The 14101-nt window shown below is 54.8% G+C and overlaps 1 protein-coding gene across 1 annotated transcript; it reads left to right on the forward strand.

Moving 5' to 3' along the window:
• Positions 1-651: 651 nt before the first annotated feature.
• Positions 652-11974, forward strand: EAH_00049660 (zinc finger (C3HC4 RING finger) protein, putative; the record flags this gene model as incomplete). Its single annotated transcript, XM_013391334.1, has 8 exons — positions 652-1616; positions 1804-2296; positions 2598-3011; positions 3386-6588; positions 6896-7732; positions 8087-9980; positions 10443-10796; positions 11237-11974. Coding segments are annotated over 8 exons (8898 nt in total), but the record flags the coding sequence as incomplete, so codon positions are not given.
• Between the last annotated feature and the right edge of the window lie 2127 nt (positions 11975-14101).

Raw genomic sequence — 14101 nt, forward strand, 5'->3', positions numbered from 1 at the left:
CGGCGGCGGCGGCGGGGGCAGCAGCAGCAGCAGCAGCAGCAGCGGGAGGAGCCGTGCGCCGAAGCGTGCGTTTGCTGCTGCAATGGGAGACAGTGGGCCTGGAGGCAGCAGCAGCAGCAGCAGCAGCAGCAACAACAACAAAGACAGCAGAAATATATTTTTAGTTCTAGCAAATGATGCAGCACTTATCTGTAAAAGAAGAAGGAGAGCGACGCTGACTTTGGGAAGGACGCTCGATGCCCTTGTTGAGGCCCTCAAGGCAAAGCAAACACTCCTGCTGCTGCTGCTGCTGCTGCTGCTGCTGCTGCTGCTGCGGTAGTTGCTGCTGCTGATTCTGATGTAGTTGCTTCTGCTGGTGGTGCTGTTGTTGCTGCTGCTGATGGTGCTGTTGCTGCTGCTGATGATGCTGCTGTTGTTGATGCTGCTGACGGTGCTGCTGTTGTTGCTGCTGATGGTGCTGCTGCTGTTGCTGCTGATGATGATGCTGCTGCTGATGCAGTTTTTGCTGCTGCTGCTGCTGCTTCTGGAGGCGTAGTATCTCAGCAGGTTTCCTTTACTGGCCCACATGCCGCTTTGTTGTTGCTGTTGCTGCTGCTGCTGCTGCTGCTGCTGCTGCGTTTGCTGCGCTGCTGCGTCTGTCGCTTTTATTAGGCCACGAGGCAAATTATAGAAGAGGCGCAGACGTCATCAGAAGACACCAGCAGCAGCAGCAGCAGCAGCAGCAGCGGTAGCAGCACCTGCGATAGTAGCAGCAGCAGTAGCAGGGGCCCACCAAACAATGGCACGTACACCAGACCGGAGGGGTCGAGCTCCTCTGGAAGCAGCAACAGCAGCAGCAGCAGCAGCAGCAGCAGCAGCATTGCTGCATGGGAGGCAGCCGCTGCTGGTGCAGCTGCGCAGCAGCAGCAGCAACAGCAGCAGCAACAGCACCAACAGCATGTAGTTCCCTCCCAGGATGATGCGCGGAAGTCTGCAGCAGGAGGAGCAGCAGCAGGCGCAGCGGAAACCGCAGCAGCACCAGCAGCAGCAGAAGCAGCAGCACCAGCAGCAGCAGCAGCAGCAGCAGGTTGCATTATGAAGAAGGCTTCTCCTGCTGCAGTGGATTTTGCAGTTAAGAATTTGCTGTCGCGAGTTGTGCAGCTGCGTATTGAAGATGTTATTGGGAGGCTTCAAGAGGAGTCGTTCTTGCTGCTGCTGCAGCTAATAGACAAAACTGCTGCAGCATTTAGAGAAGACCTTCACCTTGCTGCTGCTCACCTGCCCCCAGTAGCAGACCAGCTTGTCCCGTTGCTGATGCAGCGCCCGCAGCAGCAGCAGCAGCAGCAGCAACAACAACAACAGATGCAACTCGCGACGCAGCAGCCGGATGGAGACATTAGGGAGGGAAGAGGGCAGTTGCAGCAGCAACAGCAGCTGCAGCAGCAGCAGCAATCCGGCTCAGCCCAAGCAGAAGTAGAGCCAGAAGCAGATGCAGAAGCAGCAGCAGCAGCAGCTGCAGCAGCAGCAGCAGCAGCAGATACAGACACCGTAGTGCGGGGCCCTCAGCTAATTATTGCAAAACTCCTCGCCTTGCATTTCCTACACGAGGGGCACTTCTGCCTGTATGAACTTCTCTGGTCAGCTGCTGCTGTTGCTGCTGCTGCTGTTGCTGCTGCTGCTGTGGCTGCTGCTGCTGTGGCTGCTGCTGCTGCTGCTGCTGCCGTTGCTGCTGTTTCTGCTGTCGCTGGTGCTGTTGCGGTGCTGCTGCTGCTGCACTGAGTGGTTCTGCTGCTGCTGCTGCTGCGCCGTGCTGCTACTGTGCAGCGCGGAGTTGGCCGGGCAGTCTTTACGGCAGCAAGAGCAACAGCAGCAGCAGGACCAGCAGCAAGAGCAGCAGCCAGAGCAGCAGAAGGAGCAGCAGCAGCGGCAGCTTCAAGGGGGGCAGCAGAGGCAAGAAACGCTGCAAAGAGAGGAAGAGCAGCAGCACCAGCAGCAACAGGCAATCAGGGACAAACAGCAGCAGCAGCAGCAGGAAAATAGCAGCACAACCCTTGCTGTGTTTAAGCCGGAGGGGTCGAGCGCATCAGCAGCAGCAGCAGCAACAGCAGCAGCAGCAGCAGCAGCAAGCAGCAGAGACACCTGCAGAGACGAGGGCAGCCGCTGCAGCAAATGGTTTTGCGCCTGCCTCCACTGTGGGGAGCAGTGCGCTGCACCAAGCAGCAGCAGCAGCAGCAGCAACGGCAGCAGCAACGGCAGCAGCTGCTGCAGCAGCAGCGACAGGAAAAGACCGCGACCCCCGCAGCTGCTGCCGTGTGCGGTGGTTGCTGCTTACAAGAGGATGCATTATGTGGGGGTTCAACTTGCTGCTGTTTCTGCTGCTGCTGCTGCTGTTTCTGCTGCTGCTGCTGCTGCTGTTGTTGCTGCTGCTTTTGCCGTTGCTGTTGCTTCTGATGCTGCTGCTGTTCTTTTGCTGCTGCTGCTTCAGCTGTATGAGGGGCCCGCGGGCTTTTGCTGGCTTATTGCTGCACCTTTGACTCGGCGAGGCTGTGGTTGCTGCTGCTGCTGCTGCTGCTACTCTATTGTTGCTGCTTGTGCCGCTGCTGCTGCTGCTGCTGCAGATGTTGAATTCTATGAGGGAAGCTCGGGTGCAGCATTTGCTGCGGTGGGGAGCCATATCCTTTGAAGAATCCCAGAAGCTGCTGCCGCAGCAGCAGCAGCAGCAGCAGCAGTGGCTGCAGCAGTATGATGCCCCATCCAATTCATCTTCTGTGAAGCGTGAGGCAGCAGCAGGTGCAGCTCCAGGGACTGCAGCAGCAGCAGGAGCACCAGCAGCAACAGCAGCAGCAGCAACAACAGCAACAGCAGCAGCAGCAGCAGCAGCAGCAGCAGGATGTGGAGGGAGTTGCTGCTGCTCTAGATATGGAAGCGCACCAGCCAAGGGCCTTGATGCAGCAATTTATTGGGTCTCCTCTCTTGATGCAGAGTCGCGGCTGCAGCACCAACCCCTAGAGTTTATGCTGCATAAACTGAAGGTATTAAACCCTAAACCCTAAACCCTAAACCCTAAAATGTTCAATGTGGTGCATGCACGCTGTGCAGTGTGGAGCGGAAAGCCGGAGCTCTCATATTCTTCTGCTGCTGTTGCTGCTGCTGTTGCTGCTGCTGTTGCTGCGTGTGCAGCAGCTGTAGTTATTGCTGCTTCCTTTCTGTCCCTTTCAGTGTTGCTGCTGCTGGTGTTGTATTTACCTTTGCTTCTGGTGGTGCTGCTTTGCTGCTGCTTCTGCTGCTGCATCTGTTTCTGCTGCTGCCTGTGCTTCTGGTGCAGCACCTGCTGCTGCTGCATCGTGCGTCGCTACTGCTGCATATGCTGCTGCTGCTGTTGCTGCTGCTGCGTTTGCTGCTGCAGTTCTTCACCTTGCTGCAGCCTGAGACGCTGACGGAGGCCTTAGAATACAGCCGAATGCATTTGATGCCTTTCTGGAATCAGCATAAGGCGGAGATTGCACGTGCTATGGGTGTCTTAGCGTTTGTTCGCTCTGCTGCTGCTGCTGCTGCTGCTGCTGCTGCTGCTGATGCGGGTGGGCAGCCCCCTGCAGCAGCAGCAGCAGCAGCAGCGCCTGCAGATTTGAGCGGCCTCCCTCAAGCGACAGAGAAATGCAAGGGGAGCGGCCTTGCAGCAGCGGGAGGACCTGACGCATCAGCAGCAAAGACAGGAGCAGCAGCACCTGCAGCAGCAGCAGCAGCAGCAGGAAAGCGGAGGACCGAAGCGCTGACAAAGGTAATGGTTGGAAGCCCTTACTCTTCTTTGGTGTTTGCAGCGTCTTGGGGAGAAGCAGAAAAGATGCTGCAGCAAGCCCTCATCAAAGAAGGGGTGCGGCTGCCTTTGCCGGAGTTGCCAGCAGCAGCAGCAGCAGCAGCAGCAGCAGCAGCAGCAGCGGCAGCAGAGGCAGCAGCAGCAGCAGCAGCACGGAACGACACCCCACTTCATCGCCACGCCCCCCATTCCACTGGTGTAGCAGCAGCAGCAGCAGCAGCAGCATCTGCTCCTGCTGCTGCTACAGGGTCGTTTTCACAGCAGATGCAGAGTCGCCAGGAGCCTGTTGCTGCTGCTGCTGCTAGTGCTGCTGCTGCAGCTACTGCACCAGCAGCAGCAACAGCTTCGGGGGCGCCGAGAGGTGCGCATCCAGGGCGGAGACGGCGGCACAGGAGGCAGCAGCAGCAGCAGCAACACCATCACTACCACCACGCGCAGCAGCAGCAGCAGCAGCAGCAGCAGCGGCAGCAGCTGCGCAACCTCGGCGCCGGGCCCCGGTCGATGGGCCGCACAGCAGCAATTATATACAGGGAGGCGTTGAGAACTCTAGGGCGCCGACCCTTGCAGCAGCAGCACCAGCAGCAGCAACAGCAGAGTGGCAGCTACCGAAGGGCACCTGCAGCAGGCTCCGTGCCCGCCGGGGTCCCCCAAGGCAGCAGCAGTAGCAGCAGCAACAGCAGCAGCAGCCGTGCAACCGAATCAGCTGCCCCCATACATCCCTTCAGTAGCCCTGCAGCAGCAGCACCACCTGCTGCTGCTGCTTCTGCTGCTGCTGGACAAGAGGCCGGTGCTAAGGACCCCAGGGACCCAACTCTACCGGCTTTGCCTCCCTACCATTTCTACACATTCACAGGCAGCAGCAGCAGCAGCAGCAGCAACAGCAGCAGCAACAGCAGCAGCAGGTGGAGGGGACACTTTGCTGCGTCAAGAGATCGAACAGGAGGCGTGGATGTTGACAGAGAGAGACTAGCAGCAGCTGCTGCTGCGATGAAAGCTGCTGCTGGTGCTGCTCCTGGTCCTGCTGCTGCTGCTGCTGCTGCTGAGGCGGGTTCTCTCGAGGGCCGCAACAGCTACGGCGGCAGCAGCATCGGTTTTCCCTCTGCAGCAGCAGCAGCAGCAGCTTCCGGCGGCACGCCACCCCCAGCAGCAGCATCAACAGCAGCAGCAGTTGCTGCAGCAAGAGCAGAAGCTGATGCAGTTTGGGCTTGCGGATTTGAGGGCCGTCGGGGGTCGCTGGCAGCACTGCGGCGGCTGCTGCGAGACTGCCGCCCCCAGCAGCAGCAGCAGCAGCAGCAGCAGCAGCAGCAGCAGAGAGCCACAACGCTGCGCTGCCGCAGCTGCACGAGGGGAGAGCAGAACCGCGATGTGCTGCTGGCTGTCACGGGTGGGGGGTTTCTGAGCCCACATTGGGGTGCTGCTCTTGTTGCTGCTGCTCTTAGGAGAAGCGTAGGCTTCCGCTGCAGCAGCAGCACCAGCTGCACCAGCAGCAGCAGCAGCAGCAGCAGCAGCAGCCTGTCCTGGTTGGAGCTGCTGGAGTTCGCGCTGACGCAAACCCTGTACCCTTCGAGGGGCCCCGCAGTCTCCTTGCTGCAGCGACCTCCCCCAGGAACAGCAGCAGCAGCAGCAGCAGCAGCAGCGCAAACTCTGCAGGATATAGCAGCAGAATGTAAGAGGGGTGGGGGGCCTCAGCAGCAGCAGCAGCAGCAGCAGCAGCAGAGGCGAGATCTGTTAGCAGCAACTGCGTCATATAAAGGGCCTCCTTCTCTCGAAAGCTGCTGCAGCAGCATCTGGAGCACGCCAACAGCACTTGCTGCTGTTGCTGCTGCTGCAGCAGCAGGCGACGGTGACGACGGTGAACGCAGCGAACCACAGCAGCAGCAGCAGCAGCAGCAGTACCTGCCGCTGCTGCAGCAGCAGGAAGAAGCAGCAACAAACAGCTTGTTGACATACTTGAGATTTTCTTCGCAGGCACCAGGGGGGGACTCAGCCACCGTAGCAGCAGTAGCAGCAGCATCAGCAGCAGCAGCAGCAGCAGAAGCAGCAGCAGCAGAAGGATCTCCATTTGTCCCTTCCGCGCTGCGCAGCTCCAGCGACCCCCATGCTGCTGCAGCAGCTGCTGCTGTTGCTGCTGCAGCGCGCTTGAGAGCCACCTCAGCCTTAGCTATTGCTGCTGCTTCTCTTGCATGCCCTATCACGCCGGACGAAACAGCAGCAGCAGCAACGACAGCACCACCCTCAGCAGCAGCCGCAACACCAGCAGCAGCAGCAGCAGCACCAGCAGCAGCAGATGGGTCTCCAGAGGGTGCTGCTTGCGATGCAGCAAGAGACTCAGCCGCTGCTTCTCCGCAGCAGCAGCAAATCCGCATTCGAGGAGAAACGCCAGTTCCATCAGCAGCAGCAGCAGCACCATCAGCAGCAGCACCAGCACCAGCAGCAGCAGCAGCAGCAGCAGCAGCAGCAGCATGGGATGGGGCTGTGAATGATGCCGTGGCGTTGGTGTACTGTGGAATATTGCAGCTGCAGGAGATGCTGCCGGCGCTGCAGCAGCAGGAAATAGAGGAGCTGGAGGAGGAGGAGCAGCAGCGTCAGCAGCAGCAGCGTCAGCAGCAGCAGCAGCAGCAGCAGCAACAGCAGCAGCAGCTGCTGCTGCTGCCGCAGGGCCCGTGGGTTCCTTTTGGGGTAGAGCTGCGCCAGCTGCCAAAGAGGAAGCCGCTGCAGCTACCGTTTGCAGATATAAGCGGAGGAGATGTCTTTGCTGCTCTCTCGCTTCTCTCGCACTTAAAAAGAAGAGCTAAGTAAGACCTGCTGCAGCTGCTGCTGCTTCTGCTGCTGCACCTGCTGCAGCAGCTGCTGCTGCTTCTGCTGCTGCACCTGCTGCAGCAGCTGCTTCTGCTTCTGCTGCTGTAGCTGCAGCAGCAGAAGCACATGCTGCAGCTGCTGCTGTGGGTCGAGGGACAGTTGAGCCTGTTGTGCTGCTTCTGTTGTTGTTGTTGCTGCTGCTGCTGTTGCTGCTGCTAGTGCTACAGACGCCACTGTTAACTGGTTCTTTGCTGCAAGTTGGTTGGTCTGCCTTTGCTGCTGCTGTTGCTGCTGCTGCTGCAGGGAAGACAGGGAGCAGCGGCACCGGCTGCTGATGGAGGAGGCTGGGGCCCTAGCAGCAGCAGAGCAGCAGCAGAATGCACTTGCATGCGCACTGAGAGACATTTTGCTGCTAGCCGTCCCCTCCAGGAACAACGCAGCAGCAGCAGTTGCTGCTGCTGTTGCGGTGGAGGATGCCGTTGCTGCTCTGCCGAAGCAGCCGCAGCGAGAGCAACACCAGCAGCAGCAGCAGCAGCAGCCGCAACAGCAAACCGAAGGCTGCGGGATCTTGGTTGCTGCGCCCTCTGCTGCTGCTGCAGCAACCCAAGCCGCAGCACCAGCAGCAGCAGCGCCAGCAGCAGCAGAAGCAGCAGCAGCAAATAAAACAGCAGCTGCAGCAGCAGCTGAGCGTCCCTATGCACCCAACGCCTTGGATAGTACGACATTAGCGACGAGCACCGTAGAAGCGCCAGCACCGCCAACAGCAGCAGCAGCAGCAGCAGCAGCACCAACAGCAGCAGCGACAGCACCAGCACCAGGAGCAAGAGCAGCAGAAAAAGCGGCAACAGCAGCAGCAGGGACGCGAGGACGGTTTTGTGGTTCTTCTGAGCCCTTGCTGCTGCAGGAGTTGCGTTTTTTGGGTTTGCTGCTGCAACATTTGCTGCGGCGGCAGCAGCAGCAGCAGCAGCACTTGCTGCCTCTATCGCGGCCTTGGAGGGTAGTAGGTGAAGAGAGGAAGGTGCTGCTGCGCGTAGCAGCAGAAGTGCAGTGGGGCCTTAGAGAGGCAAGCAACATCATTGTGCAGCAGCAGCAGCTGCTGCTTCAGCGCATGCAGCAGCAGCGGCAGCAGCAGCAAGACATGTGAGCCGCAGCAGCAGAAAGATGCAGCTGCTGGCGTTTGTCTTGCTTTGGCTTTGAATTTGCTGCTGCCTTTGGATGTTTTTTCTCTTTGCTGCCGCTGTTGCTGCTGCTGCTGCTGCTGGTCTCTACCTGCTTGTCTCTCTGTTTTCTCTGCCAGCCGGTCTACGCTCTCTGCTGCTGCTGCTGCTGCTGCTGCTTCATGGGTGTGTGTGTTGTTTTGCTCCGACTGAGGCCTTTGACGCCCCCCCACCCCTTTTAATTCCTCTATTGCTGCTGCTGTTGCTGCTGTTGCTGCTGTTGCTACTGCTGTTGCTACTGCTGTTGCTGCTGCTGTTGCGGCTGCTGCTGCTGCAGGCCGGGCGAGCTGAGCTGCTGCTCTGCACCCAACACTTCTCTCAACAATGCAGAGGCATTTGCTCCAAGACCGGCTTTCAGGGAGCAGCAGCAGCAGCAGCAACAACTGCAGCAGCAGCAGCGGCAGCCGGAGAGGGAATTGCTGCAGCAGCAAGGACCTCTATGGAGATTGCAGCGAATGGCAGCAAGCCACCATCCCCACCTGCAGCGGGCTCAGCAGCAGCAGCAGCAGCAGCAGCAGCAGCAGCAGCAGCAACAGCAGCAACAGCAGCAGCAACAGCAGGAGAGGCTCCCAGAAGGTAGAGCGGTGGGAGCCGTGCCGCCGACAGAGCAGCAGCTTGCAGAAGCAGGAGCAGGAGCAGCAACAGCAACAACAGCAGCAGCAGCGGGAGGAGCAGAGGAGGAGCAGCAACAGCAGCAGCAAATGTTAGTTGGTGCGTCTGCTGACGCGGGGCTAGCGGCGCCCCCGTCTTCTTTGCGGCAGCAACATGAGACAGTGGAGGGTATGCAGCAGCAGCAGCAGCAGCAGCCAGCGCAGCAACAGCAGCAGCAGCTGCCGCTGCAGCAGCAGCAGCAGCATGCAGAGCAACAGCAACAGCAGCGACAGCAACAAGAAGAACTGCCCCATGGCTACTCTGCCGCCCTCCAGCCCCCCGCTACCAATCTCTTTCAGCAGCAACAGCAGCAGCAGCAGCAACAGCAGCAGCAGCAACATCAGCAGCAGCCGCAACAGCCCCAGCAGCAGTCGCAACAGCCCCACCAGCATCTGCAAAATCTGCAGCAGCAACAGTCACAGCAGCCGCCACAGCAGCAGCAGCAGCAACAGCCGCCACAGCAGCAGCAGCAGCCACAGCAGCAGCCACAGCAGCAGCAGCAGCAGCAGCAGCAGCAGCAGTTCCCGTGGGATTTGGAGGCTTCTGCCCAGTGGCACGTGCCGCAGCAGCCTCACCCACAGATGCAGTCGACACCGCCGCTGCAGCAGCAGCAACAGGAGCAGCAGCAGCAGCAGCAGCTGCAGGTCTGGGGCGAAGAGGCAGACAGCCAGCAACAGCAGCAGCGGCTCGGCAGGCTGCAGCTGCTTCGGCTGCAGTCCCGAGATCCCCAGCAGCAGCAGCAGCAGCCGCAGCAGCAGGCTGAGGGTCAGCAGGCAATGCCGATGAGAGCAGCAGAAAGTGTTGAGGAGAGGCTGGCTCTCTTAGTAGGGCCCGCGCAGCAGCAGCTACAGCAGCAGCAGCAGCTACAGCAGCAGCAGCAGCTACAGCAGCAGCAGCAGCTACAGCAGCAACAACAGCTACAGCAGCAACAGCAGCTACAACAGCAGCAGCAGGTACAGCAACAGCAGCAGTACCTGATGGAAGAGGAGGGGGAGGCAATCCAGCAGATTCAGCCGCCGCAGCAGCAGCTACAGCAGCAGCAGATGCCGCCGCAGCTGCAGCCGCAGCAGCAGCTGCAGCTGCAGCTTCAGCTGCAGCCTCAGCAGCAGCATATGCTGCAGCCTCAGCAGGAGCAACAACTGCAGCTGCAACCTCTGCAGCAGCAGCAACAGCTGCTGCAGCAGCAGCTGCGGCTGCAGCAGCAGCAGCAGCAGCAGCAGCAGGGAAGCGTCATAGGGTTAGGAGCAGCATCTCCGCTTTTCAGCGCTTTTCCTATTGCTGCACCGCAGGGACCTGCAGCAGCAAGCGCAGCACTAAGGACGTCAGGAGCAGCAACAGGTAGAAGCAGCAGCAGCAGCAGCAACAACAACACAGCAGCAGCAGCTGCTGCACGCACAGACGCAATAGTAACAACACCACTAGCTGTAGAGATAGACGCAATAGCAGCAATAGCAGCAGCAGCAACAACAACAGCAGCAGCAACAGCAGCAGTAGCAGCAGCAGCAGCAGCGACCAGCTCAGTATGGCGCAGCTGCTGCTGCCGTTTGAAACTCCACGAGAAGTGCGCCATAGGCTGGAAGGTTTATTGCATTTTGCTGCTGCTGCTGTTGTTGCTGCTGTTGCTGCTGCTGCTGTTGCTGCTGCTGCTGCTGCTGCTGCTGTTCCTGCTGCTGTTCCTGCTGCTGTTCCTGCTTCGAGTTTAGGTACTACCGGCGGAGGTGCAGTGGCAGCAGGCAGGTTTATTCCTACTGTAGCAGCAGCAGGAGCAGCAGCAGCAGCAGCAGCTGCTGCTGCTGCAGCTGCTGGTGCAGCTGCTGCTTCTCCCTTTGGTGCCGGCCCCTCGGAGAGTCGCCGCCGAAGCAGCAGCGTGCGGAGCAGTAGCAGCAGCAGTAGCAGCAGCAGCAACAGTAGCAGCAACAACAGCAGCAGCAGCAACAGCAGCAGCAGCAGCGTAAGCCGTGAGACGCAAATGGATGCAATAGGTATGGCTGGGCTTCTTGGGGGGCTCTCGTTCCCTCCTATTTGCTGCTGCTGCTGTAGCTCGGACTGCTGCTGCAAATGTCGTGGGGGCGCAGAGCATGAAGCAGCAGCAGCAGCAGCAGCTGCTGCTGCTGCTGCTGACGCAGCAGGAACCCCGAGGGGGTGCCTTGTTGCTGCAGGCTGCTGCAGCGGCATTTGCTCAGTTTGCGGCGGCTGCCGCTCCTTTAAAGCCAGCAGCAGCAGCAGCAGCAGCAGCAGCAGTAAGCGCAGCAAACACAGTTCAGAGCAGCAGCAGCAGCAGCAGCAGCATAGCTGCAGCAATAGACCGCTCATACAAATCTCGCTACCCACCGAAAGTCCTCTCGCAGTTTTATTCTGCGCTGGAGCTGTCTTCTTGCCGAAGCTCTTGCAGGTCTGCTGCTGCTGCTGCTGCTGTTGCTGCTGCTGCTGCTGCTGTTGCTGTTGCTGCTGTTGTTGCTGTTGTTGTTAATGCTGATGCTGCGGTTGCTACTGATCTTGCCTCTGATGGTTATGCTGATGCTGTTGCCGCGGCAGCTGTTGCTGTTGCTACTGCTACAGTAGCTGCTGCTGTCGCTGCTGCTGTTGCTGCTGCTGTTGGCGCTGCTGTTGCTGCTGCTGTTGGTGCTGATGCTGGGGTTGCTGCTGCTGCTGCTGTTTGTGTCTGTGGTATTTCCTTTGCTGCTGGTGTTTCTCCTGTTGTTGCTGTTGCTGCTGCTGCATTTATTGCTGCTACATCTGCTGTTGCATGTGCTGCTGAATTTGGTGTGCGTTGCAGTTGGTACAGTTGCTGCGGCCTGCTGCTGCAGCAAGTGCTGCAGCAGCTGCTGCTGCAGCTGCAGCTGCGGATGAGTTTGGGGGTTCTGCTGCTTTTTTAGCAGCAAGAGGCTTCCCTTCTGCTTCTCCTCATCTACCGCCACCTCTCTTAGATCAGCGGCTGCGGCAGCCTTCAGGTGTATGGGCACCTCGCACCCAGAGGAGGGGTGCTGCAGAACAGCATCAGCAGCAGCAGCAGCAGCAGCAGCAGCAGCAGCAGCTGGGTAGGGGGGTTCCTGGGCGGGGGAGAGAACCGGTATGGTCATTTTCTTCGGGTCTGCGTGCAGGAGCGGCTTTCCCCCGTGGCAGCAGCAGCAGCGGCAGCAGCAGCAGCAGCAGCAGCAGTAGCAGCAGCAGCAGCAGCGGCGGCGGGAGCAGCAGGCCTGGCACAACGACAACCCCGACCACGATGGGCATCAGCAGCACCACCGCGATCACCAGCAGCAGCAGCAGCAGCAGCAGCAGCAGCAGCAGGGGTTTATCTACATTACCAGTACTTGTTGAAGACAGATTATGTTGTTTGATATGCGGAGGGGCTGACTGCTCGTGCAGTGCTTCAGGTGCTCGGCTGCCGTTAGAGATTGACTTGGGCCCCTGCATGCAGTTTCATTCTTATATTATTTGTGCTGTCAGCAAAGAGGAGACGTCCAACAGCAATCCTCCTCGTCTTCTCTCATGCGGGCATGTCGTTTGCAAGTAAAGACGCCACGCACCTAATAATTTATTATTAAAGCGATTAATATTAATATTATTATTATTATTATTATTATTATTATTATTATTATTATTGTTGTTGTTGTTGTTGTTGTTATTCTTGTTGTTATTGTTATTGTTATTCTTGTTGTTATTATTTGTTATTGTTATTATTGTTATTATTATGGTTTAAGACGGAGGGTGTAGAAGGGCATGTACAAAGGGTTAAGGGCCTTAGGGTTTAGGGTTTAGAGGATTTAATGTAAGAGGGTATAGGGCTTATTAGGTTTTTAGGGTTTATTAGGGTTTAGGGTTTATATTAGGGTTTAGGGTTTATTAGGGTTTTAGGGTTTATTTGATTTTAATGTTTATTCACGTTTGCGAGGAGTTGCAAACAGTTCCTTGTTATGAGGGTTTAGGGTTTAGGGTTTAGGGTTTAGGGTTTAAGGTCTAGGTTGTATTGTTAGGGTTTAGTTTTTATTATTTATGATTAGGGTTTAGGGTTTAGAGTTAAAAATAAGAATATGAGGGTTTTGAATATACAATTTGCAGCATGAAGATAATCAAAAGAACTGCATTTAATTGATAAATAAATCGATATTATAAATAAATAAATATATTTATATTTATTTATATTTATTTATATTAATTTATTTAATTATTTATTTGCTTTCAGTGCATGCATTGGGAGGTTAGAATCTCGTCGAGGAAGCCGCCACTTCATTTCTTGTCCTGTTTGCCCTGCAGCAACTGCTGCTTCAGAGGTTAGATATTTATTTAATTTGTTTTATTAACTCAAGTTATTATAATTATAATTATAATTATAATTATTATTATTATAAAAAGAATAATAAGCATAATATAATCAGTAATTATTATTATTTATTATTACTTTTACTGCTGTGGTGTCGATAAGAATACGAAGCCTAACAATAATTATAATATCTATGACAATAATAATTATTACATATAGATAATAATAATAATAGTAATATATTAATAGTAATTATATTATAATAATAATAAGCATAGTGTATATTAATGATAAAGAATAATAATAACATGTAATAATAAAACAGTATAAGTACTACTTGTAATAATCTTAACAATAATGTTTTTATTAACAATGCTAATACTAAGAATAATAATAATAATATTAAGAAAGCCTCGTAATAATAAATAAATAATAATAATAAAAGTAGTCTACTAAGGATGAGGAGAAGAATATAAATATAAATCCTCTTATTATTTTCATTTTTATTATTTTTTAGTTTTGTTTATTTTAAATAATTAAAATTATTTGCATGCAGTCTCTCGCACAGTTTCTACGCCTCATATATAATATATATATATATATATATATATGCATTATATATAGTATATATATATATGTACATACTATATATATATATATATATATGTATATAATATATATATGATGCATATTTTTTGTTTGTTTGTTTGTTTGTTTGTGTCTTTATTTATTTATTTGTTTATATGTTTGTTTGTTTGTTTGTTTGTTTGCTGTTCGGTTGTTGTTTATTAATATATATTTATTGCATTTGTTTGTTGTTGCTGCATTATAGATAAGAACAATATATTTAAATTAAACGGGGAGAAGCCGAACAAAAGATAAAAAACATCAAAAGCTGATTGGAGGTTTCTTTTATCTTTTTCATACAACAACATCTCTGCTGCTTCTTTTTGCTGCTGCTAGTGCAGCAACAGCTGCAGCGTTGCCGGTGCAGCTGCTGCTGTTGCTGCTGCTGCTGCTGCATAGGGGTGCAGCTGCTGCAGCAGCAAAAGCGAACGGCATCTGGAGCAGCTGCTGCAGCAGCCGCAGACTCCAGCAGCAGCAGCTGCTGCTGCTACAGCTGCTGAAAAGTAAGTCAATTGAGGGGGATTTACTGCTGCTGCTGCTGTTGCTGCTGCAGCTGCAGCAGCAACAGCAGCAGCAACAACAGCAACAATAGCAGCAGCAAGCCCCCCTTAATTGACGCTTTGCGCATCCGATCTCTTAAAATATTTACGGTTGTTTTCTTTTTGATGATGTTTATTTATCTTTTTTATTATCTGTCTGAGTGCCTCCTCTCTATTTGTCTCTATTTGTCTATGTTTGTCTCTCTTGTCTGTT

Source organism: Eimeria acervulina, genomic scaffold, assembly GCF_000499425.1.
Source record: "Eimeria acervulina Houghton genomic scaffold, Eah_scaff810, whole genome shotgun sequence".
In the NCBI taxonomy this organism is placed as follows: domain Eukaryota; phylum Apicomplexa; class Conoidasida; order Eucoccidiorida; family Eimeriidae; genus Eimeria; species Eimeria acervulina.